The sequence below is a fragment of the Colobus angolensis genome, unplaced genomic scaffold (assembly GCF_000951035.1).
Source record: "Colobus angolensis palliatus isolate OR3802 unplaced genomic scaffold, Cang.pa_1.0 Scaffold705, whole genome shotgun sequence".
NCBI lineage: Eukaryota > Metazoa > Chordata > Mammalia > Primates > Cercopithecidae > Colobus > Colobus angolensis.
Window position 1 is genome coordinate 237,820 of NW_012120766.1, and position 26,620 is coordinate 264,439.

The 26,620-nt window shown below is 37.3% G+C and overlaps 1 protein-coding gene across 1 annotated transcript in view; it reads right to left on the bottom strand.

Annotated features, from left to right (window-relative positions):
* The window catches only part of SATL1 (spermidine/spermine N1-acetyl transferase-like 1), a 64,268-nt gene that overhangs the window by 18,520 nt on the left and 19,128 nt on the right, over positions 1-26,620 (bottom strand). Inside the window, exons 3-4 of the mRNA XM_011927272.1 lie at positions 6,631-7,607; positions 3,149-3,200 (exon numbers count right to left, since the gene is read on the bottom strand). Of these exons, the coding sequence (XP_011782662.1) occupies positions 3,149-3,200; positions 6,631-7,607 (1,029 nt within the window). The remainder of the gene's footprint in view (positions 1-3,148; positions 3,201-6,630; positions 7,608-26,620) is intronic.

Genomic DNA, 26,620 nt, shown 5'->3' on the forward strand with positions numbered 1-26,620 from the left:
GGGAGGCGGAGCTTGCAGTGAGCCGAGATCGCGCCACTGCACTCCAGCCTGGGCGACAGAGCTAGACTCTGTCTCCAAAAAAAAAAAAAAAAGAAACTGGAAAGGACCCACAGAAATTAAAAAAAAAAACCTATATATGCATAGGAAGACAACATTGGTAGGATGCCAATACTATTCAAAATGATCAACATATTTAATGCAGTCCCTATTAAAATTCTGACAGCCTTTTTCACAGAAACAGAAAAGTTGATCCTCAAATTCATATGGAATTCCAGGGGGCCCCGAAGAGCCAAAACAATCTTGAAAACAAAAAATAATATTGGAGGACTCACACTTCCTGACTTTGAAACTTATTACAAAGCTACAGCAATTAATACTGTAGGGTAGTGACAAAAGGACAGACATATAGACCAATGGAACAGAAGAGAGACCTCAGAAACAAACCCTCACATATCTAATCCATTGATTTTTGGCAAGGGTGCTATGACCATTCATGGGGAAAAGGACTGTCTTTTCAACAAACAGTACTAGAGAAACTGAGTATCTATATGCAAAATAATGAAGTTGGACCCTTAACTTCACAGCATGTACAAAATGTAACTCAAAATAGATCAAATACCTCAACATAAGTGCTCAATCTGTAAAACTCTTAGAGGAAACATGGAAAATCTTCAAGACATTGGATTTGGCAATGATTTCTTGGATATAACACCAAAAGCACAAATGACAAATGAATAAATTGGACTTTATCAAAAACAAAATACTTTGTATGTGAAAGGACAATATCAAGAACAAAAAGGCAACCCATGGAATGGGAGAAAGTATTTGGAAATAACATCTGATAAGGGATTAATATCCAGACTATATAAAGGACTCCTACAATTCAACAACAACAAAAAACCAACTCAATTCCAAAATGTGGAAAGATCATAAATAGACACTTCTCGAAGAAGATATACAAATGGTCAATAAGCACAAGAAAAGGTGTTCAACATCACTAATCATTAGTGCAATGCACATCAAAACACAATGAGATAGCACTTCATACAGACGAGGATGGGTATTACAAAAAAACAAAAATAAGTGTTGATGAGGATGTGGAGAAATTAGAACTCTTGTGCTTTGCTAATGAGAATGTAAAATGATGCAGCTGTTGTGGAAAACAGTATGGAGACTCCTCAAAAAAAAAAAAAATTATCATATGATCCAGCAATCCACTTCTAGGTATGTGCCAAAATAATGAAAGCAGCAACTCAGACAGATATTTGTACACCAATGTTTCACAGAAGCATTATTCACAATAGCCAAAATTTGGAAACAGCCAAAATGTATAAAAGGATAAACAAAGTTATATATATATATATATAATCACATTATATATATACACAATGGAATGTTATTCAGCTTTGAAAAGGAAAGAGATTCAGATACAGGCTACCACTTGGATGAAACTTGAAACATTATGCTAAGTGAAATAAGGCAGACACACAAGGACAAATATTATATGTTTCCAGTCATATGAGGTACCTAGAATAGGCAAATTGGTAGAGATGGAAAGTAGAATAGTAGTTATGAGAGCCTAGGGGGAGGGAGGTCGGCAATGGGGAGTTATTGTTTAATGATTACAGAGTTTCAGTTGGGTGATGGAAAGGTCTGGAGATGGATAGTGGTGCTGGTTGCACAACAATGGATGTACTGAATGTCACTGAATTATACAGTTACCAATAGTTAAAATGATATGTGAATTTAATCACATTTTTTAAAAGTTTGTAACAATAGGTAAGAGTAAACAAAAATCAAATCTCTCACTGGCCTCTATACAAGTACATAAGGACATTTTAAGATAAAAACAGGACTGAGGACATTATGAAATTACTGCAATTTAAATATATACTGAAATCCTAAGGCAGGATGCTGGAGTATACAAAGTATTTTGTTGTTTGTTAGTTATGACTGTTACATATTACCCTAAGCAGTATTTTTCTAACTACAACGAAATAGTGTAGGGACATTATCTCAACATAGTACAGATTGAGTATTCCTTATCCAAAATTCTTGGGACCAGAAGTGTTTTGAATGTCTGATATATTTTTGATTTTTAAAATATGTCATTATATACTCAACAGTTGAGCATCCCTAATCTGAAATCTGAAATGCTCCAGTGAACACTTCCTTTGAGTGTAATGCCAGTGCTCAAAAAGTTTCTGATTTTGGAGCATTTCAGATTTCAGATTCTCAGGTTAGGGATGCTCAATTTGTTATGCTGCTTCAGTTTGAGTACTGCTTTCATAGAGTGTACATTACTTTCAACTTTGTATTTCTTACTATTTCTTTTAAGCCAACAAAATTACTATTTAGTTAACATTCTAGTGGTGTTAATTGTCAAGTATAAGAACATAAGTATCATCATATAAGACGACTGATCCATGATCTATGCGGTTCAGGGTTCTATTTCTGACCGAGGCACTAAGACTCGTTTGTTAGGGCATGGCACAAAAGACTCCACAAACATCCCAGAACTTCCTTCTGAATCTGTCACCCAGTATTATAGTGAAACCATTTATCTCCTTGGTAGAATGTTCTCAGTTTATTACATGCATTCTGAAGTATTCAACTTCAGGGAGTTATCCTTCATCAGTTCTTCTAGATTTTGATAACTGTCTTCACCTAGTCTTTGCCATTTTTAATTTTATATACATTAATAATCTTTTCATCTTCATATCTACTCCCTAAAATGTTCTAATCCTTCACAAATCACTGGCCTATTCTATTAATCTTGCTATCAACATGTAGTAAATACTTTAAAAATATTTTAAATCGTTTTGCTTTTATCAATTTCATTATATCAAGCTACTACCAACATACTGGGTGTTAAATTATACTTTTTGACTAGTAACGCTCCTCATTTTACATTCTGAAAACCAGCTGGACTATTGCAGCTGTAAAGGTGTAAGAGCTCTTAAGTATCGATTTTGTACTAAAAATAAGGACAATAAAATAGTGGAGCTCTGACAAAGCTATCAAATGTATGTCCTGTACATGCTAGTAATGGTGTCATCTTTGTGTACCAAGAACAATAGCTTCCACATATCTAAGTAGTACTGTGTGCTTCTTTTTCTTGCTCTGAAAATACCACAAAGTATCTTACCAGCTGCTGTTAACGCCATTGCATCTAGCATGCTTTCACAGGCAGCCAATTCCTGTCAAAGTAGATAAAACCTTCAGTTTATGATTTAGCAATAAATTATTAAGATGATAATCATCATAAAATTTGTATTAGACATTTATTGACATGTGATGTCCTGGGCAGTGTTAAAAGTTAGTCAGACTTAATCCCAGTCATCTAGAAACAAAATCAAAAACAGTAATGCAACAAAAGGATGTATAAATATTATTAGAGAGAGAGATTAACTATGTTGACACCTCACACATATGAATGTCAATTATCCAGATTAGTAACCTTGAATGCAGCCAGAAACTGGAAAGTAAAGCAAAAAATGTTACTGAGCATTCAAGGCAGCTGTCATAAAGTTTATGTATTATGAAGCTCATAGGCTTTACAGAGAAGTCTCTCTGGTGTTTGCCTGTGAGATGTTTTTGCCAGTTTAACTTGAGGCTTTTTTATTGTGGCTTTTTACTATGTCATGTTTTTTTTTTTTTTTTTTTTTTTTTTTTTTTTTTTTTTACATATTCAGGGTCTTTCCTTCACGGTTTATATCTCATGCTTGGAAAGCAAAAGGTATTCACTCGTTTTCTTTTTAAGATCATAATATTAATAATTGATTTGTTCAACTTTTTTTGGTGTAAGAAGTTAGGTAGAATTTCACCTTTATCTTTTCCTCCCAATTGTCCCAACAGCACTTACTGAATAACCCATCCTGGATGACTCGGTATGTCTCTTTTATCATATACTACATCCTCATTTACAGTCATCCCTTTGTATCCATGGGAGATTAGTTTCAGGACCTGCTCCCTCAGCCCCAGGATACCAAAATCTGAGAGTGTTCAAGCCCCTTATATAGCAGAGTATTTGCAATACCCTATGTATATCCCCTCATATACCTTAAATCATCTCTGGATTACTTATAATATCTAATACAATGTAAATATTATGTAAATAATTATACTGTATTGCATAGGGAATAATGACAAGAAAAAAGTCTGTACATGTTCAGTATAGTTGCAATTTTTACAAATATTTTCAATCCATGGTTGTTTGAATCTACAGATGCAGAAGCCATGGATACAGAAGGCTGACTGCATACTTAAGAGAACTTCTGGACTCTCCATTCTGTCCTACTGATCTATCTTTCCACTAGTTACCATAGTATTTTAATTACTTACAGTTTTATAATATCTGGTATAGATCATCTCCCCTCATTACTCTTCTTTTTTGGATTTTTAAAATGTTTCTATGTGAAAATTTGGAGATTTTGACTGGAATTGCATTAAACTTTTAATGGAAATAAGCTTTTAAAATACAGGAGAACAGCAAGGACCAGATTACATAGAGCATTAGTAAGAAGTTTGTATTTTATTCTCAAGACAGCCAGAATCTCAATGGAGTTTTAAGCATTTTGACTGCTGTGTAAAGAATGGATTGATCAGGGAGGACAATATTTATGTTGATACCTCCCCTAAGATGCTGTAAGCTCCTTGAGGGTAGAGACTGTAATCCAAGAATCCTTATATCTTTTATACTACTTGGTGTATAATCGTCCCCTAATATGCATTCAATGTTTGTACAATGAACAAAAATAAAATATTAATACTACTCAGCACCATCTGTGGTTCACCAATGATCCAAAACCACACTTTAGGGACCACCACAATAAAAAGCTTTAGAAATTCTGGTAAGCAAGAAGTTATGGCTGCCTGGCAATGAAACGACTAGGCTCCCAAATAATGCTGTGACGTGGTGATTGAGAATAGTATAAAATGAGTTCATACAGAGGATACTTGGAATGGAACAGTCAATAAAACCTGCACTATATTCAGCTAAGCAATTGCCGTGATTACAAACGCTAATAAACTCCTCTGCAAAGAGAGACTGTTTTGCAAACTTAGCAATGAACAGGAGTTAGGACAAATGGACATAAAATATTAAGAAGAGCATAAAACTCAAAGCCAATTAATCATTATATACATGTATGTGAGACAGTAAGTAATTTAGCTTTTCTATTATTTTTCCACAATGAATACTCATTAAAATTACTCCCAATAAACATCTTACATATTATCAGATACATGTGACAAATTAAAAAGTAAATGTGGCCAGAAACCCTACAGATAGTTTCATTGAAATGGGGTAATCTAGTGATGTATTATTCCCTTGGTGATGACAATGGGCATTGTTTGGAAAGCTAGGAAAAGTACATTTGTTCAGGTAAAGAGATCGTCATTCAATAATAAATGTATTAATTGCCAACCAGGTGTCAGATGCTAGAACTACAAAAAACTCTTTTAAAAATGTTTTCTACCACCTGGAAGAATGTGAATCTGTAATAATCTGTTGGGCATAGTATTTTGATAGATTATTTAATCATTCAGATTAATGCCAGTTAGAGAAATGATGTAAGAATTTGTGGAAATGGAATAGAATATAAGCCATAAAACGACGGATAACTCAGTTCTTACATATCTGTAACTAGGCCTAGAATCACTTCAACAGGTGGATTTCACTAGAAAACTATGGGTATTTTATTTTGGCCATTAAAACACACTCTCCAAAGGGAACACAAACTTGGCCTGATTTAGACAAGATTTAAATATATTAGTGAGGATATTAAAACATTTTCATTACAAAACACTTATGAGGTCTGCATATCTATAATCTGTGCCTTGCTCCAGCCACATATTTACTCCATAAAGAACTTAGTCTACCGCTTTATATGGAATTGTGCAGGTTGTCCATCACACAAATGAGTGCTTTCAGCACCACAGAACTTCAGCACAGTAACTGTGAACTACTAGATATCTTATTCCCTTTAATTAACTGGAATGATTTCCAAGGAAGCCATTAAAATAAACATTTAAATGAGAAATATGTAACCCAGCTGCTTGGCTCCTGGGGGCTGTCTGTGGATGGGCTTCAGTGATCAATGAGAATGTATGGAAAATTTGTTGCATGTGACTATTGTTTTTTGGGTTAGCTGATCATCAGTTTCAACAAGTAGGTGTGGCCTTAGAAGCAATGAGACTCCCTACCCTAAAATCTTAGCCACCAAAATATGAAATTCTATCATTGGTGGGTCATTTGTTTAAGGTAAGCATTTCTTTTCTCTAAGATACTCTTTTAAAGTTAAAATTTCCCCAGGAAACAGAACATATTCAGTCCCTAAAATTTCCAGGAATTGGTTCCCCTATAACTTTTTGAGCCCCTTACTATATGCCAAGCAATTTATGTGTAATCATTTTATGTTACTGTCTCATAACAACAATCTTTTGAGATATATATTGTCATAATCTTAATTTTAGATGCAGAAAATGAAGAGTAAAGAGGTTAAGTAACTACCAGAGGTTATGTACACATAACTAGCAGAGGCAGAATTCGAACCCCAACTATGCCTCTCTTACTCTTTCAGCCCTACACTAATGCCCTGAGGCTCCGTGTAATAAAAATGGGCTTACTTTAATCAGTCGCAAAATTTCTGGGCAGTCTCCAGCCTCTGCAGGTCTTATTTGAAAATAATCCATGCTTGTCTGCCTCATGCCCATTTGGCTCACACTTGGCTGGCTCCTGCCTGGTTGACTCAGGCCTGGTTGGCTCAGTACTAATTGGTCCAGGTCTTGTTGGCTCCGGCCTGGGTGACTCGGCCCCGGTTCCCATATGCCTGGATGACCCCTGCTTGGATGGCTCATGCCTGTTTGGTTCTTTCTTGATTGGCTAGTGCCTGGTTGTCTCATGCCTAGTTGGCTGGGGACTTGCTGGCTCATGCCTGGTTGCCACATGCCTGGTGAACTCATGTTTGGTCGGCTCCGGACCGGTTGGCTCAGGCCTGTTTGCCATGTGACTCCTTGGCTCATGCCTATTTGGCTTGTGCCTGATTGGCTGGTGCCTACTTGTCTCATGCTTGGCTGGCTGCTACCTGACTGTTGCCTGTCTAGTTGCCACGTCACTGTTTGGCTTATACCTGATTGGTTCCTGCCTGCTTGGTTAGTACTTGATTGGCTGGGGCCTGATTGAGATGGGCCTGGTTGGCTTATGCTTGCTTTGCTCAGGAATAGTTGGTTCAGGCTTTGTGGCCACATGTCTTGTTGTCTCCTGCCTGGTTGGCTCCTACCTAATTGCCACGTGCCTGGTTGTTTCATGCCAGGTTGGTTTATGTGTGGTAGGCTTGTACCTGATTGCCTCATGCCAGCTTGGCTCATGCTTGGTTGTTTCATGTCCACTTGGTTCATTTCATGTAGGCTTGTACTCTGTTGGTTCATGTCCATTTGGTTCATACCAAGTGAGCTTGTGCTTGGCTGGTTTATGCTGGTTTGGTTCGAATCTGATAAACTTGATTGACTCGTGCCTGATTGGTTCATGCCCTGTTGATTCCTGCTTGATTGACTAAGGATGGGGTGGCAGATGATGAGTTGGCAGACAACTGATTGGCTGATGGCTGTGTTGATGGAACAGGATCCCTTAACTGTAGTGCTGTGGTGGGAGGTTGTTGGCTGTTTCCAGTTCTTCTCAATTTGATTCGCCCACTTTGAGATACCCCCTCCCCGCTATCAAGGTGGGAATTGGAAAAGGAGAGGACCACCTCAGGAAGGTTATTAATGCCTCCGATTTGCTGGAGTTGACTTCACCAGCGACCACAGCTGCAAGCTTGGCTGAGTTTCAGGTTGTCATCTGGCCTTTCCCTGCCGAAAGCGGGGAAGTAAAGGGAAGAAGAAAATGATCTTGGAGGAGTATAACCACCAGCCTGCCCTTGCATGGTCACTGCATCATAGTGCCGAAGTCACAATGCCAGTATCAAAGTGCCTACGTGCTCCCCCGCGTGGTGAGGGAGGGGCAAAGCAGGGCTCGCTTGACAACTTTATTTCATCCTCTCTTAAGAGCTTAAAATGGTGAAGCAAGAGGCCGGAAAGAGTCTCAGAGCTTATGCTTGGCACTCTCAAGAGTCCCTGCTGTTTTAGCCAATTCAAAGAAACTTGCCCCAACTCCCCTCCCTTTCCCTACATCCCATTCCTCAAATAATTCAATTCCTATTTCCGTCCTGATTTTTCACTTACACTGGAAACCAGTCCCAGTGAAGTGCTCAAGTCTGGAATGCAGATAATACGTCTTTAAAAGTAATAATAGCTGGGCTGGACCTGGTGACTCACGCCTGTAATCCTAGCACTTTGGAAAGCCTAGGCGGGTGGATCGCCTGGGGTCAGGAGTTCGAGACCAGCCTGGCCAATATAATGAAACCCCACGTCTACTACAAATACAAAAAATTAGCTGGACATGGTGGCAGACACCTGTAATCCCAGCTACTCGGGAGGCTGAGGCAGGAGAATTGCTTGAACCCAGGAGATGGAGATTGCAGTGAGCCGAGCTGAGATCGCACCATTGCACTCCAGCCTCGGCAACAAGAGTGAAATTCCATCTCAAAAATAATAGTAATAATAATAACTACAGCTAACATTTACTGAGTTCTTTTATGGCCTAAGCTTAGTGGAATGTACGATTCATTTTCTTATTCAATCCATATCAACACTATTATCCCCAATTCTGAGGAAACTGACTCAAAAGATTTGGTTACCTCCCCAAGGCTTCGTAAAAGTTGGTGGAGAGCCTGAATTCAGACCCAGATCTGTCTTTCCAGGCTTTTTATTATTACTCTGTCCTGCCTCTTAAAACACATTCTACTCATTCTCCATCCTCATATCTGTGAGGTCAGGCATTTTGTCCTTGTACCTCTCCTCCTCTGCAGGATTCATTCTCCCATCATTTTAACAGCTGGCTTACTTCCTGAATAATGTATATTATATAACTGGTTCTAATATTGTTTCAGATGGAATATTGTTTATTTTTTAAATATACCAGAGAACTTTGATTGAGGCTGTTCTAAGTCTCAGCTGTGCTAAGGGCTTTACCCATGTATTATCTCACTTAATCATCACAATAACCCCATGATGTATGTACCGTTGTTCCCCATTTTATCAATAAACTGGAGTTTAAGTTAACTCAGTTCCCCACGTGTAGTAAACAGAGAAATGGGGATGGGTATCCAAGGCCCATCCCATAGATAGAAGCGTTCAATTTAAACTAGAGAGCCCAATCACTATTAGGCCTATGCTAGCTATAAATTGTACCTAGAGAGCCCATCTTCTTAGCATGACAAGCAAATCAAATCACATCGCAGAATTATGTCAAGCTTAATACAAATTAGATGTAGGTATGTTGCTGCTTTTCATCTACCTTATAATGAAAACAAGAGCTAATATTTAGTGAATTATTTCTGCAGTGTCAGGCATGGTTCTAAGGAACACTTGTATTAACCCAATCCTCATAACAATCCAATGGGGTAGGAGATAGTCCTATCTCCATTTTTCAAGTAAAGAAACAGATCGAGAGAGGTTAAGTAAGTTGACATAGGTCACACAGCTAAAAGTCCAGACAAAACAAGGAAAACCCAGTTATTTTGTTTTCTTCTGAAATGCAGGCAAAGAGATGAGGTAATTTTGCTGTTTACTTTACAAAATCTAATAATTTGCATAATTTATTGTGAGAATGGATGAAGTTTGTCTTTTGCTTTCTTGGAGGAAGAGGCAAGTAATAGGTTTCTGGTTGATGTCTTTAATAAGTAAAGTTAGAAAAATGCAGTTTCATAACCTAGAATTGGTTAATGAGTTTATTTTGCATTTTCTTTACATGCGTTGAAGACTATTTAGATATTTGTTTTTTGTTATTTTAAAATAATATTTGGTTTGAACATAATGCATTTGTGTTTTTAAGGGAACATACACAAAATATATTTTTGCTTAAAGTTCCTTATTAGAACAATTTGTCCCATCTTGGAAACTCAGAATAAGACTGGCTCCATCAAACATTCAAAAATCCACTTTAATTGATACACCATCAGGGAAAATAGTTTTTAAAACTATTTTTTAAAAAGCTTCAGTAGTCTATCATTGCCACAAGGCGGCAGTGTTATCCAGTGTAGGAACCAAAAATCTAAGTAATATTGCAAGCTTGTTTATATTTCATAAAAGTATACATGTTATTTGAATTTGAAGTTTCTTTATTCCAGATATTAACAGAAAAATTTTAAAAGCCTAATTTTAGTTTTAACATACTATTTTATTAAAGATCTAGTTTAGGTAGTGAGTTTTGTAGGCCAAGACTTCTGAAATTCTCTTTCTAAAACTTCAAAATGTACATGCATTGTCTGCTCTAGCAAAATGTTTTGAATTAATATAACATATGAAGCCACCCCTCAGAGATCCATAATATGTACAATCCCCTTTTTCTGTAGGTGCTAAGTAAAATCCAGATACTTTTAGTAGCAGAATGTATCCAAATCATGAGACAACAAAGCATATTACCTGCAGCAAATTTGTAAGGGTCTGCAGCAACCTCAATTCTTGCTTTCCCAGAAGAAAGAATTAGACTGAGGGGCATAAGGCAGAAGAAGAGACCGAGACAAGTTTTAGAGCAGGAGTGAAAGTTTATTAAAAAGCTTTAGAGGCCAGGTGCGGTGGCTCAGGCCTGTAATCCCAGCACTCTGGGAGGCCGAAGAGGGTAGATCAATAGAGGTCAGGAGTTTGAGACCAGCCTGGCCAACATGGTGAAACCCTGTCTGTATTAAAAATACAAAAAATTAGCCAGGCGTGGTGGTGGGTGCCTGTAATCCCAGCTACTCAGGAGACTGTGGCAAGAGAATTGCTTAAACCTGGGAGGCGGAGGTTGCGATGAGCTGAGATCGTGCCACTGCACTCCAGCCTGGGTAACAGAGTGAGACTCTGTCTCAAAAAAAGTGCTTTAGAGCGGGAAGAAAAGGAAGTAAAGTACACTTGGAAGAGGGCCAAGCAGGTGACTTGCGGGATGAAGCGCACGGTTTGACCTTTGACTTAGGGCTTTATATGTTGGCTTACTTCTGGGGTCTTATGTCCCTTTTCCACCGATTCTTCCATTGGGCGGGGCTGTCTACATGCACAGTGGTCTGCTACCGCTTGGGAGGGGCTGCATGTGCAGTGTGTTTACTGGAGTTGTATGCATGCTCACTTGAGGCATTCTTCCCTTACCAGCCAAATATTCCTCGAGGGTCATATACCAGTTAGATTCTGCCATTTTGCCTTTTAATGTGCATGCTTGAGCCCACTCACCCAACTCCTGAGATCTTATTGGGAAGATGCTGATCACCAGTTTCAGGTTTTTCTATCTATAGGGAGACTGCCTTTCCTGGTGCCAGCTGTGACTAATTATTATGTCAGCAAAACAGTTAACAACTGCCTGACCATCACCTGATGGTGGCCTGACATTCCTGGTCAGGGGGGCTCTCCTGCCCTGCTCATGTCTGCCTGACTACCTACTATAACATTTCCCCCATCAAGAGTTCAAGACCCTAATTCTTTGGGGAAAATGAATGAAAGTAAGTCTTCTGTAACTGCTTCCTTTTTCCTTCTGACAGTGCGGGGCTGGTGGTGGTGGTTCTGTGAGTCTTGGACTCTTGCTACCTGTCAGGGCAGGGTGGCTCCATGGGTTAGTGAAAGTGGTATCTAGCTAGGTCCAAGGGAGACAGGGGTAGAATTGTGCCTCTGTCGTGTCCCACTGATAGGTAGTCTAGGGTTTCTCTGTAAAAGGGTGACTCTTGAATATTGAGAGGACGATATCCCTCACTGAGAATCATTTGGAGTGTGATGGCCTGAAGGCAAGAGGAGACAAATCAGGTTATTATTTGGAAGAATGTCAAACCAAAATAATAGGCTGCAGATAGCTCCAAAAAATCCTGAGGCTACCAACATGCTGTAGTCATGCCTGCTAAGAGTTAGGTGCATGGGGTTGCTAGCTGATTTCAATATGTGCCCAGAATTAGAGTGTTGATCCACATTTTTGCATTATCCGTCCCTTTTGTTTCTTCTGAGCTGCAGGCAGAGATCACTAGTTGATTCAGAAGAATAAGCAGGATTAGTCTAAATTGCAGACAAAAACTCAAAAACAACTGGATGAATCTAGAGTCTAATCATAGGTATACTATTTTTTTAAACATAATTTTTCTGTCTCCTGTCCTCATTTGTATTAAAAACAAATCATGATAAGACTGATTTGTTTTGCAAAATCAGCTTTAGTTTTATTATACTTGGCTTGATTATTTGCATAAAGCACAGCAAGAATATATGCCATATAAGCCCCTTTTAAAATTGGCTTTGATGGAACTTTGTTCCATAAGAAATCTCAGATAAGACTTTTTAAAACCTTAAGCCCAGCCATAGGTGGGTGCCATCAAATACCATATGAGTTGGGTAAATTCCTCTCCTCTTGAGACCCCAAGATAACTTGGGGTCCCTGGGCCTGTCAGAAAGTGACATTCTTTACTTACCACAGGTTAGTAACCATGTACAGGGACTGTGTATACAAGGTATGAGGCCAGTTTTCACAAGGGACTTTTATTGGCTCTCTAAGTTACATTTGATTTCTTAAAAGAAAGCATGCTGTTCCAGTCAAAGATTTGGTAAAATAACTAATGGCTCTAATTGTGTCCTATTACAAAAGAAAACAGATTTTTATTGCACTTATAAAAATAACTGTATTGTTATAAGTTAAGAATATTCACAAGTAGTTTCCAAATTACTGAGAAACCAGGTAGAGAGGAACTAATATGCTCCAAATTTTATTTATAAGAGTATACTGTACTCAATTGTTAAAAGCTCTAAATAGCTCAAAAGAAATGTTTTCTTGACTCTGAAAAAAAGGATCAGCAACATTTTAAGCAAAAAGTCATTAAAGGATTATTTCAGTCTTCTGTTTGTTCACTGCATGCAGTCTTGTTCTGCTTGATATTCATGAACATTCATGTCCATGAGAGTTCTGACAGTGTTTTCCTGTATTCTAATGTCACAATCTCCAAAGTTATCAGAAACCTGCATTTGAGAGCAACTGTTAAAGTTCTATAGCTTGATTATAAAACCACATTTTAAAGAGGATAAAAACAAGACAACAATTGTCTGTGGATAACAAAAAGTCTTAGGGCAGCAAGAGTCAAAGACAAAATTGAAAAGGAAATGTGTTACCTCTGTGGGACACAATAATTTAACATAACATATACTAAGTTATATCAGAATTACAGGAGGTTTGCGTAACTTTGAAATGCGTACCAATAACACATTTATAGAAATGCAGTCTAAAGTAAGCCAGATTTTACCTTTGCATTAGTGTACTATTGATGTCAAACCCAGTTCCTAATAAAATCTTATAGACACATCTATAGTCTTAATCAGTTTGACCATAAGGTAGGATTCTTATAAAACTTTTATAACCCTTTACAATTTTCTGTCAAATAGCAGAACAGTGCTCTAAGAAATTCATCTTGTGCTTTTGTTCCAATGTTCAATTTACAGATGAACTGAGTAATACCCCTTTAATTTTAGCTAATATGTTCACATGCAGAATTTCTTTTACAAGGTTAATCTTTCACGAACCTTCCACAACTTTGCCAAATCTTTAGCTTTATCCTATCTAGCTTAAAACAATTCTTTAACCCTTTAAATTAGGCCAAAAAAATCCACATTCCCATGTCTTCTTAAGATCTTTTACCAAAAGCACATTCTACATTCCTTACACACCTTGCATCCTTGCATGTAAAACTGCTTTTCCAGTAGTTGTAAATATATGTTACACTGTTAACTCTTAGACAATTTTACTTTTGGTGAAAAACCTGGTAAGTAAGTGATTCTAATTATGTGCTAAGTGTGGAGCCTAGGACACCAGAAAGAAGTGCAAATAAGGCTTGACTCCTTCCAGCATAGCTAGAGGGCATGGCTAACTTTACATGTCCCCAGGCCTTACCTAGAACTTAAAGGCTTTAAAAAGCAGGAAAGTTGTAAAGTTATTAAGAATCACAGTAGACTGCCGACTAGAAGCTGACGTTTGGGGGCTCCTATTTAAAAAAAACATAATAAGCATGTGACTCTTTCACCGACAATTAAGGTATCCAAGTTCTCTCATCAAAATTTATCAGAAGGCTGGTGTGACCTACAGAGAGAAGGAAGAGCAGTGTGGTGCAGTGATCCACCTGAGAGTCACACGGGGAAGGGGAACCCCCACTTCCCAGCCAAGGGAGGCAGTGAGTGAGTGCACTACCCAGCCAGGGAAATTGTGCTTTTTCTATGGAACTGTGCAATCCATGGGTCAGAAGATCCCACTTGCAAACCCACACCACTGGGGCCTAGTGTTCCAACCCCAGAACATGCAGATTCTTACAGGTTCTCAGCAGGAATCTGCTTAAGCCTACTGAACTCCTGGGGGGTGGGGTTTTCCCTCCTGTTCTAAAACTTGCCTCAGTCTCTCCTTCTGCCTTATTTCCCTCAGTCAAATTATTTCTTCCGAGGAGGCAAGAATTGGGGTTGTTGTAGACCCACATGGATTTGCCACTGGTAACAACTCCAGCTTGGTTTCATCTAAATAAAAACTTGTGATTAAGAAAGGCATTTGTATAATCTTCATCTACAGCAAGCAGAGTTTAAATTTGTGAGAATCGCCTTACCTCAGAGCCAATATTGTCTTTTCTCTCCCTTTTAAGTTCATAGGCTTTTTTGGTACCTCTGTAAGATTCAAACAGGAAGGAAGAGAGCGAGAAAGGGAGAGAAAAGGAAAGGTTAGGGGAAGGAGACCTTAAAGCAAGGAGCCAGACTGGAACAGAGCTGACAAATGGGGTAGGTTCTGAAATAAGAGCTTGAAGTGCTTTGGAGACATTCATCCATAAGCAACACTTACTTTTTAAAGTAATATTTACTGTATTATATTTTATTAAAGAATGCATGTTCATTGTAGAAGATACCTATGACAGGTTGACAGAAAATTACCTCTAGAGTTTGTTGTAATTGGAAAAAAACACACTCAAGAATTTGAATCTTCTTCTTTTCCAGATATCATCAGCGAATTTCCAATTAAGGGAAAATCTATCTCTTTGATTTTGCTGTCTCTTTGCTTAGCTAAGAGTGGAGATCAGGGACAGAAGACTTTTTGTTTATAAAAGTTATCCAACAGTAACCTTTTGTGAAAGGCAAGATGGATCTGGGGGCTAGTCTGGAATAAGGGCTGAGAATGAAACTGCTTTGCAAATAAAAAGAAGAACTTAACTTTTTTTTTTTCCCCAGAGTGCAGTCTAGAGAAAGAGGCTGAGGATCCCAGGAACCAAGAGAAGAGGGGTTAAATGTAAGGTCAGAGCTCTTGGCATGAGGAGCAGAACCTGGCAAAACTGGTAGTAGGCTGAGGCCTAGGGCAAAAAACAGCCAATAAAAGGTTATCTTTAAGAAGTCAACATTCAGTTTAAATGGTTTCCTGTTTTGTGTTATATGGAAATACGTCTATCTTTTCCCCAATACTTTAAAGTTGCTTACCACACACCAGTGTTGTATTTGCGGTAATGCATTTGGGGGCATGAAAGTGAAGGGATGAGGAGCACATGTGAGCAGAGGTGCTGAAAGAGGACAACAGCCACAGGAACTGAACCCAGGGACTGTAGCCTGGACTGACTCATGAACAGGCTCATAAGAAGAAGGTAGCCCTGGAGAAGGAAGGCTGAGTAAAGAGAATAAATCCTGTTACCTGGGATGGAAACTCAAGACATTTTGTTATTACAAAAATAAGTGACTCCAGAAGATTGGAAGACATTTAGGTCACTTGCAAAACACATAAAATAGAAATGAAAAATTGCTTAGAATCATATCTGGAGATAACCACTATTTACTTTTCAGTGACTATCCTTCTACTCTTTTCTTTTTAAATATATAGAATGAATTTTTAAATAAAATTGGAGTCATAGTTACTATCTTTTTTTCACTGAAAAATATATTGTATTCTTAAAAATCACTGGGAGTAGATTTTCAGTGTTCTTATCACAAAAATGATAAGAATCTGAGGTAATACATGTTGATTAGCTTGATTTAGCTATTTCACAATGGATACATACTTCAAAATAGCATGTTGTACATGATAAATATATACAAATTTTGTCAACTGAAGTTAATTAAACAAATTTTTATAAGCAAATATACACATATATTTATCATTAGTCTTCCACAGATCCATAGCATTACCTATAATATTTCAAAAAACTATTATCATTCAACAAATACTTATTAAACATTAACTATGTGCCAAGCTGTTTGAGGCAATGCTGAACATTAATCAAGTGCCAGGTACTATGGCAAATGCTTTTTATACATAATCCCATTTATTCATCACAATGAATTAGGCATAAGGACCCCAATTTCACAGGTAAGTAAACTGAGGCTTAGAGAAGCTACAGTGCGTGGGTGCAGCTCCTGTCACTGTTGTCCTCTTCCAGCACCTCTGCTCACATGTGATCCTCATCCCTTCACTTTCATGCCCCCAAATACGCTACCGTAAATACAAAGCTGGTGCGTGGTAAGCAACTTTATTTAACTGAAGTATTGGGGAAAAAGTAGACATCGTGTGCCCATGATTACAAACCTTCAAAATGATTGAGCCAGATTCCAGATCCAGAACTAGTGTGACTCCAGAGTCCACTGCTCTGAATCAGATGCTGTCAATTCACTGCTTAAGTGTATGTTTTCATTTATTTAATCAAGCTCATATTTGATGTGCATTTTAATTATTTCCCATTTTGTGGCATTAAACAATGTTCCAGGAAACATATTTGTATAATACATTTTAAAATAAATATTGCTTTAAATATCTCTTGGAAACTCTAGAGACTTTTTGTAAAAATATCAATTGACAATGCCTAGAAAACAGCCCTATTTAAGATGCTTTAAATACCTTGCATTTGATATATAAGTCAGGGAATGCCAAGTTAGAGCATACTTTTTATGTTTAAAAAATCTGGTTTTACTTTAGCTCTTCAAATATTTTAAGGAGAATCAGAGGAAACTGGTGGAGAAAGCTATCCTTAAAAAGGATTTTGGATACCATTAGTAACAATTAATGAAACTTAAAATATCTAAGTATTTTTATTTTATTTTGTTAACCAAGAGTAATGAAGTTTAGTGTATTTTTAAATTAAGCAAATAAAAGGCTAAAGTAAAAAAAAGTTCAAGTACTAGAATAGGACAATTCAGGATATATTTATGAAGTAACTTGTTCTCACTTTGAGTCTTAACTATTAAGAACTTTAATTTAAATCCTTCTTTTTCTCCTTCAAATAGTCCTCCTTTTAAACTGCCTAGTAACCCAACTAAATATTACTATAATCTTGTTGTTTCAGTCTCTTCAAATATCCCTGTCCCTGTGCTAGTACTTTGAGAAAGCTTGTCTCTCCAGGGTATGGCTGAGGTGAAATGGGGCAGATACTACAGATGTGACCCCAGAGAAATGTTTATATTCCCTTTATTCGTACTCACAAATCTTACTAACCTTTGACTATTTACATACTGTCTTTCTGGAATGTCCCCAGTTTAGAAGGAAATCCCAGCTCCTAAAGAGGAACAATGCCAGTCTTTCTCTACTTCCAATGAAGAAGTGATATTTGTGGAGAAATTGAGAGGGAAATTTAAAAACTTTTCAGAGGAATATAATTTTGGGATGAAAGGGACCAAAAAGAGCTAACAAGTTTGATGAAATTGAGAAATTGGTTTACTTTGGGATTATTAGGAAACATCCAACATAGCAGGAAACAAAGTTAGAGGAACCGCATTTCCAGAAATGGAGTTTATGTTAATGGTGGTTGATGAGAGAATCCTGCTTCATTTAAACTTTGGAACTTGAAAAATCATAGCCATAAACTATCTTGTGTAATATCTTGAAACATTATCGAGAAGGTTTTTACTGTAAATATTGTGCTTAGTTAATAAGTACTCATTAGATGCTAGTGATTTAGCAACGTATACTTGAAGACATTCCTTTTCATCTATGAGCCTTTCTATTACAAAAAATATTTAGAGTTGTCTGTCATAGCGAGGGGTGAAGACAAATGGGGTCCTGCTTAAATTGACCTGAGACCTTTTGAATTGTCACCTATGGTGATGATACTCCCAACATTGTAATGGCCTTCAGTTGGCTGGAGTATATAAAATCTTGTAGGATAATCTCAGAATTCAAGATGCTGTCAAATATGGAAAGAGGTAGTAGAAGAACAATGAACTGGGCGAAAGCAAAATAAAAAGCAAAACATAACAAACATAAAAAATTGTAAAGAATTAGCTCTGTGCTTCTTAGTAACTTTGAGATCTTAAGAACCTTAACTTACATGAACTTCAGATGTTTTATCTGTAAAATGGAAATGATAACACTTGCCCAATCTACCTCATAGATTTTTTGTGGGGATCCATTCAGATGAAAAAATGTATAAGAAAGTGCAAATGTAAGGGATTGTTATATTATTTATTTTATTTTTTTTTGTGGGTACATAGTAGATGAATTATATTTAGAGAGAGAATAATATGTATATATAAATATATATATGTATGTATATAATATATAAATACATGTGTATTAACAAGAAATAGCTAATTGACCAAGAATATGACAGAAAATGATTGAATGGTCCTTCTTAATCTTCTTGACCTCCTTCTCCTGCACACCTCCCTTAAGTCTTAAAGATCCCTATGGTACCAGTGTTGGTTACCATCTTGAACTACCTTCTCCATGGGGGGCGTCTTGTCGACCACTCTCCTGCCCCCTACCCACCTTAAATTCTATGTGGGGGTGGGGAATGGGGAGTTGCTTAAAGGGTAAAACGTTTTGGTTAGACAGGAGGAATAAGTTCTGGTGATCTATTGTACAGCATGCTAACTATAAATAATAATCATGTATAGTATATGTGAAAATTACTAAGAGAGTAGATTTTAAATGCCCTCACCACAAAAAAATGAGAAGGATGTGAGGTGATGGATATGTTAATTAGCATGATTTAATCATTCCAATATATACATATATCAAAACATCGTGTTGTGCACCATAGATACATACAAATTGTCATTTGTCAGTTTAAAAATAACTAAATAAGTTAAAAAAAAAAACCCTCAACTATTTAGACATATTAAACTTCTTTCAATTTCTGAGTGCAGGCACTCTCTCTCTCTCTCTCTCATATTCAGGCAAGTTTTTCTTCTTGATATGCTCTTATTTACCTCCCAACCCCCAACTTTCAACTGTCTAGTTAATTCTTACTTGTTGTTCATCTCAATTTAGATGTAACTTTTTGCAGACGTCAAAGCTGCCCACCATACACTTTCCTTTGCACCCTGTTCTTCTACAAACTGCCAAAAGACAACATCCACATTAGAACCACCTGTGGAGCTTATTAAAATGTAGATTCTTGGGATCCACCCTCCAGGTATTCTGATTCAGTGGATTTGGTGTAGGGCCATTCTGCAAATTTAACATGCATCCCAACACTCTGAAGTTTAAGAATCACATTCTGTCATACTATTGATCACCATGAGTTAAAATTGTACACTTCTGTCTTCCCTCTAACCTATAATGAGAGTTGGGACCCTGCCTGTGTTGCTCACCATGGTATTCCCAGTGCCTGGCATATTGTAAGCACTCGATTCATATTAGAACAAATAAATAAATATACCAAAGAAAAGAATAGAAGAAGAAATAAAGTTTTCTTTTTCCCTACAACTTTTATTTTAGGTTTGTGGGGGTACCTGTGCAGGTTTGTTACATGGGTAAACTGTATGTTGCAGGAGTTGGGTGTACAAATTATTTTGTTGCCCAGGTGATAAGCATAGTAATTGATAGGTAGTTTTTTAATCCCCACCCACTCACCACACTTTGCCCTCAAGTAGGCCCCGGTGTCTATTGTTTTCTTGTTTGTGCTTGTGTGTATTCAATGTTTAGCCCCCACTAATAAGTGAGAACATGAGGTATTTGGTTTTCTGTTCCTGCATTAATTTGCTTAGGATAATGGCCTCCAGCTACATCAATGTTGCTGCAGCTGGCATGATTCCATTGTTTTTTATGAATGCATAGAATTCCATGATGCATATATATCACATTTTCTTTATCCAGCCCACCATTGATGGGCATTTAGATTGATTCCATGCCTTTGCTATTGTGAATAGCGCTACAACGAACATATGCATGCACATGTCTATATGGTAGAATAATTTATATTATTTTGGGTATATACCCAATAATGGGATTGTTGGATCAAATGGATATTCTGTTTTAAAATCTTTGAGAAATCTCAACACTGCTTTCTACAGTGGCTAAATTAACTTACATTCTCACCAGGAGTGTATGTTTCCTTTCCCTGACAACCTCACCAGTATCTGTTATTTTTTGACTTTTTAATTATAGCTATTCTGCCTGGTGTGAGATGGTATCTCATTGTGGTTTTGATTTGTATTTTTCTAATGATCAGTGATATCAAGCATATTTTCATATGCTTGTTGCCCATATGTATGTCTTCTTTTGAAAAGTGTCTGTTACACATGAAAAACATGCTCATCATCACTGGCCGTCAGAGAAATGCAAATCAAAACCACAATGAGAAACCATCTCACACCAGTTAGAATGGCGATCATTAAAAAGTCAGGAAACAACAGGTGCTGGAGAGGATGTGGAGAAATAATAAGGCTTTTACACTGTTGGTGGGAATGTAAACTAGTTCAACCATTGTGAAAGACAGTGTGGCGATTCCTCAAGGATCTAGAACTAGAAATACCATTTGACCCAACCATCCCATTACTGGGCATATACCCAAAGGATTGTAAATCATGCTGCCATAAAGACACATGCACACATACGTTTATTGTGGCACTATTCAGAATAGCAAAGACTTAGAACCAACCTAAATGTCTATCAGACTGGATTAAGAAAATGTGGCACATATACACCATGGAATACTATGCAGCCATAAAAAAGGATGAGTACATGTCCTTTGTAGTGACATGGATGAAGCTGGAAACCATCATTCCGAGCAAATTATTGCAAGGACAGAAAACCAAACACCACATGTTCTCACTCATAGGTGGGAATTGAACAATGAGAACACTTGGACACAGGGTGGGGATCCTCAAACACTGGGGCCCGTTGTGGGGTGGGGGAGGGGGTAGGGATAGCATTAGGAGATATACCTAATGTAAACAAAGAGTTAACGGGTGCAGCCCACCAACAAGGCACGTGTATACATATGTAACAAGCCTGCACGTTGTGTATATGTACCCTAGAACTTAAAGTATAATAATAAAAATTAAAAAATAAAAGAAAAGTGTCAGTTCATGTCCTTTGCCCACTTTTCAACGGGGGTGTTGTTTTGTTTTTTACTTGTTAATTTGTTTAAGTTCCTTATGGATTCTGAATCTTAGACCTTTGCTGGATGCATCGTTTGCAAATATTTTCTCCCATTCTGTAGGTTGTCTGTTTACTCTGTTGATAGTTTCTTTTGCTGTGCAGATACTCTTTAAGAAACAGTCTTCTAAAGTTGGAGGGATCACATGAACTCTGCATGACCCTTTGAACCCTGAATATCAATGATTACAAAGAAACATCCTCTAAGAACACAAGCACTAAATGAAAACATTTACCTACTCCTGGTTTCCCTGTCATAGTAACTGCCAACTGATATCATATCAGTCTTTTAATAAAAATAGCTGATAATTTTTCAGAAACAATAAAAGCATGGACACAGCACAGCAAACTGTTAACTCTGGTTACCACTGAAGAGTAGGATGGTGACAGGGTAAATGATTTGGGGTTTTACTTTTCATACTTCTGCATTTTTTAAGTTAGAAGTATATATTACATTAACTTTTTTAAATTATGGAAAATAAAATAATTATTTTAAAAAGTCAAGGGCTGTGTTATTGACTCCATGATTTATAAATATGCTAGCCTACAAAAATACATTTGGATAGTTGTTTACGGTCCAACTTTCTTTGTGATAATTAGATATTAGAAATTGATGTGGAGCTATTTAAGCTTTGAATATTCTGCTTCATTCCTTTGTTTTGTCACTTTTTAATATTACCCCCAGGCATATTTTTACATCACAGATTCAATGGAGAAGTTACATTAAGCAGATATTGAAACTATGGAGTAGAGTGAAGAGCATTAGCTTTGAAGTCAAACAGTCCTCAGTTTGAATTCTGGCATTGCCATTTAATAATTCTGTGACATTAGAAAAGCTACTTAATCTTTCTGAACTTCAGTTTTCTCATCTTTAAAATGATAGTAATAATACCTTCCTCACAGAACTATTGTGAAGAACAAATGCGAGTTTACATATAAAATATTTAGCATGGTGCTAGGTGATCAGTAAATGCTAGCTTTCCTCTCCATTTTGTTCATTAAACAAATATGTGCTTAGCACCTATGTGTTGTGAAGCAGGTTCACTAATAAGTAACCCAAAGAGAAGATTCCCACTGTGTGGAGGGTAGCAAAATCATCACTATGCCAACCATCAGGAATAGGAGTCCAAATCTTTCTGCCCACTGCATTTTGGGCTGCAGCTTTATTTATTGCCTGAGTTCAATGAGAACACACATACAACAAGTTATATGAAGCAGATTTATTACTTATAGATAGTAAGCAAGGGACAGGAGAAGCCTTTGGATCCATTGTGAGCTGGTTCCCCAAGGCTCAATAAATCTACCCAGGGTGGATGGAGTCTTGACTGCACATGCCCCATTTGTACCACAGCTGAGGGACCCCTAAAGGATGTCTACCCTGGGTTTTATACCTCAGGAGTAATATGAATAATTGAGAAAAGTTTTTAATGACATCCTGCTTCCAGAGGTGAAAGGAACCAAGACCAGACTGTACAGGGCAGTTTCTCCCTAACTCAAGGAGAGACAGGAATAAGACCCAAGCTGTTTCAGGCAGTTCTTCCTTATGTTAGGATATTGCATACCCAATGTACTTTATAGTTATTTTGAGAACTATAGGCAAGAAAAAGAAGAAGAGACTGGGTTGGCCAAGGCTATCCAGGGACCATCCAGCTCATGCCAGACATCATTTTATGCATTGGAGATACATGGTACACAGACATTAAATTATATATACCTATCTATTTAGTGAAAAGGTACAATAAGTACCATGAAGAAGAACCACAGGATGGTATGAGAGAGTATAACAAAGATATCTAATTTATTTTTGTTTTAGTTTTAATGTGGAAATGTGGGTACCTTCCTTGAGAAATGACAATTACACTGAGTAGTACTGGGCCAGGCAAAATGTGCAATCAAAAGCACAAAGAACACTGTATTGCTTTAATCTTAAGTATGCCCTTTTTTTTCTTCCACTTGAAGGTTAAAAGCACATGGGAAAGTGTGTGTGTGCTCGTGTGTGTGTGTGTGTGTGTGTGTAAGAGACAGAGAAGAGTGATAGACTTGTCCATTGCCTTATGTAAATGGGGTAAATGGTAGATACAACTTATAAACTCTGAACACATGAGAACTTAAGTCAATCTATGATGAGCCCATAGGAATTTGCTTAAACAAACATCTATAGCACCATACCATTCACTGTATAGATTTCATATGAAAAACAAATTTTAAATATATATACACAATCCATTATTGAATCATTCTATTAAAATCCTTACCAAATATGTGATCCATTGCTAAGCAGTGTCTGAAATTTCCACGTTTAATTATTTATGAATTATGATCTGTCTTCTAAGAGTACTTAGTCAATCTCAGGGTAAAGAATTCCCCGGCCAGTGATGGATCCCAGGGAATGCAAATTATGCTTTACTCATTGTAATCCTGTGTTACCCTTGATCCAGAAGAGCTCTTTAGGGCCTAAAAGGATTTCAGGTCTTTTTCAGTACAGGCCCAGCAAACCCTAAATGATCTCGAAGGTCCCAGAATTGACCTAACTTCACAAGAGTTCATCTGAGGATAAATGCAGACCACAATACATTTCAGGCTCTTCCTCCTCTTCTGTATCTGCAATCCACCTCCAAAGGAGCCCATCTTTCCTTTGAGCTTTTTATCTGTTACATCTTCCTTATCTTCCATCACCCCAGCCTAGATTACTGCAACAGCTTCTCATTTGGTCTCCCTAGCTTCAGCCTTTCCTGCTTTTGTCAGTCCTTCCTGTGGATCCAGATTATTAATTATTTTATTTATGTTTTACTCCCATATAAAGCATTGGGTACCAGAAATTTTTCTAAACATTATAAACATATTAATTCATTTAATCCTACCAATAATTGTATAATATTGGTGAGGAACCTGAGGCACAGAAGAGGTTAAAATAACTTGCCTAAGGCCACAGAGTAAGTAGTAAAAATCAAATTGAAGTTAAAAAATCTAGCACCAGAGTTTGTGCATTTTACCACTACCTATACTGCCACTTTCAGTGTAATGAGACAATCTCTAGCTACTCTAGCCCTACTGATCTTCTTTTCTATGGATTATAAACTGCACCACTTTAGTATTTTTTGTATAATGTTTTATGCCTATTGATTTGGATAGTCCAACCAGGGTGTAAAATTCTCAAGGAGCAGCAACCACATCTTATCAAAATTTTGTAGCCCTCAGAATCCCTAGCACAAATTAGGTACCTAGTAAATTGCCCAGGACTTGAACCAGCCTCCAGGAATTGAAGTACCAAATGACGGCCTTTATTCCTTTCATCAGAAATTTTACCCTCCCACCACACCCCTTCCACCCCATTTTGGGTAAGCTGACATATACCATTATAGGAAATGTATTCACTGTACGTAGAATGACTCATGTATCAAAATTGAAAGTTACTTTGAAACACTGGAAAACTGACTCAGGGAATATTTTAATTTATCAACTCAACTTCCTTGAAGTCGGCCATCATATAATTTTAATGTATTATTTTGCAAAAAGGAAAGAATAAAAATAAACAGTTAAATTCTTGTCACTAACTTGCAGTTAATTCACAGTCCTATGCAATATACTGTGATCTAGTGTATAATTTATAGACAAAAGACTTGAATCCTCTTCCCTACTCAATACTTTACTAGTTATATGTTTTTAGGAGGTTACTTAATATCTTTGAGCCTAATCCTCTACCACCTCGCTTCACCCCACTCCTGTTTTCTCATCTGTAAATCAGGGATAATATTTGCCTTACCTCAAAGATGACTCTGAGGATCAAAGAAGATAATGTATCTGAAAGTCCTTTTTAAACTCTAAAGCACTATATAAATGTAGGTTGTATTATTATTCATAGTATCAGGTCCAAGAACCAAGGAATGTTAGTTTAGCTTTAGTTTTGTCTCTATTCTAAGCCATGTGATTTGGATGAAGGCATTAACTTCTCTGTACCTCATTCTTTCCATTTGTAAAATGAAACAGCTTACAATTTTAACCCTTTGTGATCTAATTCTCTTAACTTGCTCCATATCCTGTTGGCAAATAACACAAAATCTATTTTGTTACTGGACTTTCTCAACCCAAAAGACTACCAACGCATGAAGTGAATTATTATTATTTTTTATTATACTTTAAGTTCTAGGGTACATGTGCACAACATGCAGGTTTGTTACATATGTATACATGTCTCATGTTGGTGTGCTGCACCCATTAACTCATCATTTACATTACATATTTCTCCTAATGCTATCCCTTTCCCACCCCAGATCCCACGACAAGCCCCAGTGTGTGATGTTCCCTGCCCTGTGTCCAAGTGTTCTCATTGTTCAATTCCCACCCATGAGTGAGAACATGCAGTGTTTGGTTTTCTGTCCTTGTGATAGTCTGCTCAGAATGATGGTTTCCAGCTTCATCCATGTCGCTACAAAGGACATGAACTCATCCTTTTTTATGGCTGCATAGTATTTCATGGTGTATATGTGCCACATTTTTGTAATACAGTGTATCATTGAGGGACATTTGCATTGGTTCCAAGTCTTTGCTGTTCTGAATAGTGCCGCAATAAACATCCGTGTGCATGTGTCTTTATAGTAGCATGATTTATAATCCTTTGGGTATATACCCAGTAATGGGATGGCTGGGTCAAATGATATTTCTAGTTCTAGATCCTTGAGGAATCGCCACACTGTCTTCCACAATGGTTGAACTAATTTAAAATCCCACCAACAGTGTAAAAGCGTTCCTATTTCTCCACATCCTCTCCAGCATCTGTTGTTTCCTGATTTTTAATGATCACCATTCTAACTGGTGTGAGATGGTTTCTCATTATGGTTTTGATTTGCATTTCTCTGATGACCAGTGATGATAAGCATTTTTTCATGTGTCTGTTGGCTGCATAAGTGTCTTCTTTTGAAAAGTATCTGTTCATATACTTTGCCCACTTTTCAATGGGGTCATTTGATTTTTCTTTTGTAAATTTGTTTAAGTTCTTTGTAGATTCTGTATATTAGCCCTTTGTCAGATGGGTAGATTGCAAAAATTTTCTTTCATTCTGTAGGTTGCCTGTTCACTCTGAAGGTAGTTTCTTTTGCTGTGCAGAAGCTCCTCAGTTTAATTAGATCTCATTTGTGAATTTTGGCTTTTGTTGCTATTGCTTTTGGGGTTTTAATCATGAAGTCCTTGCCCATGCCT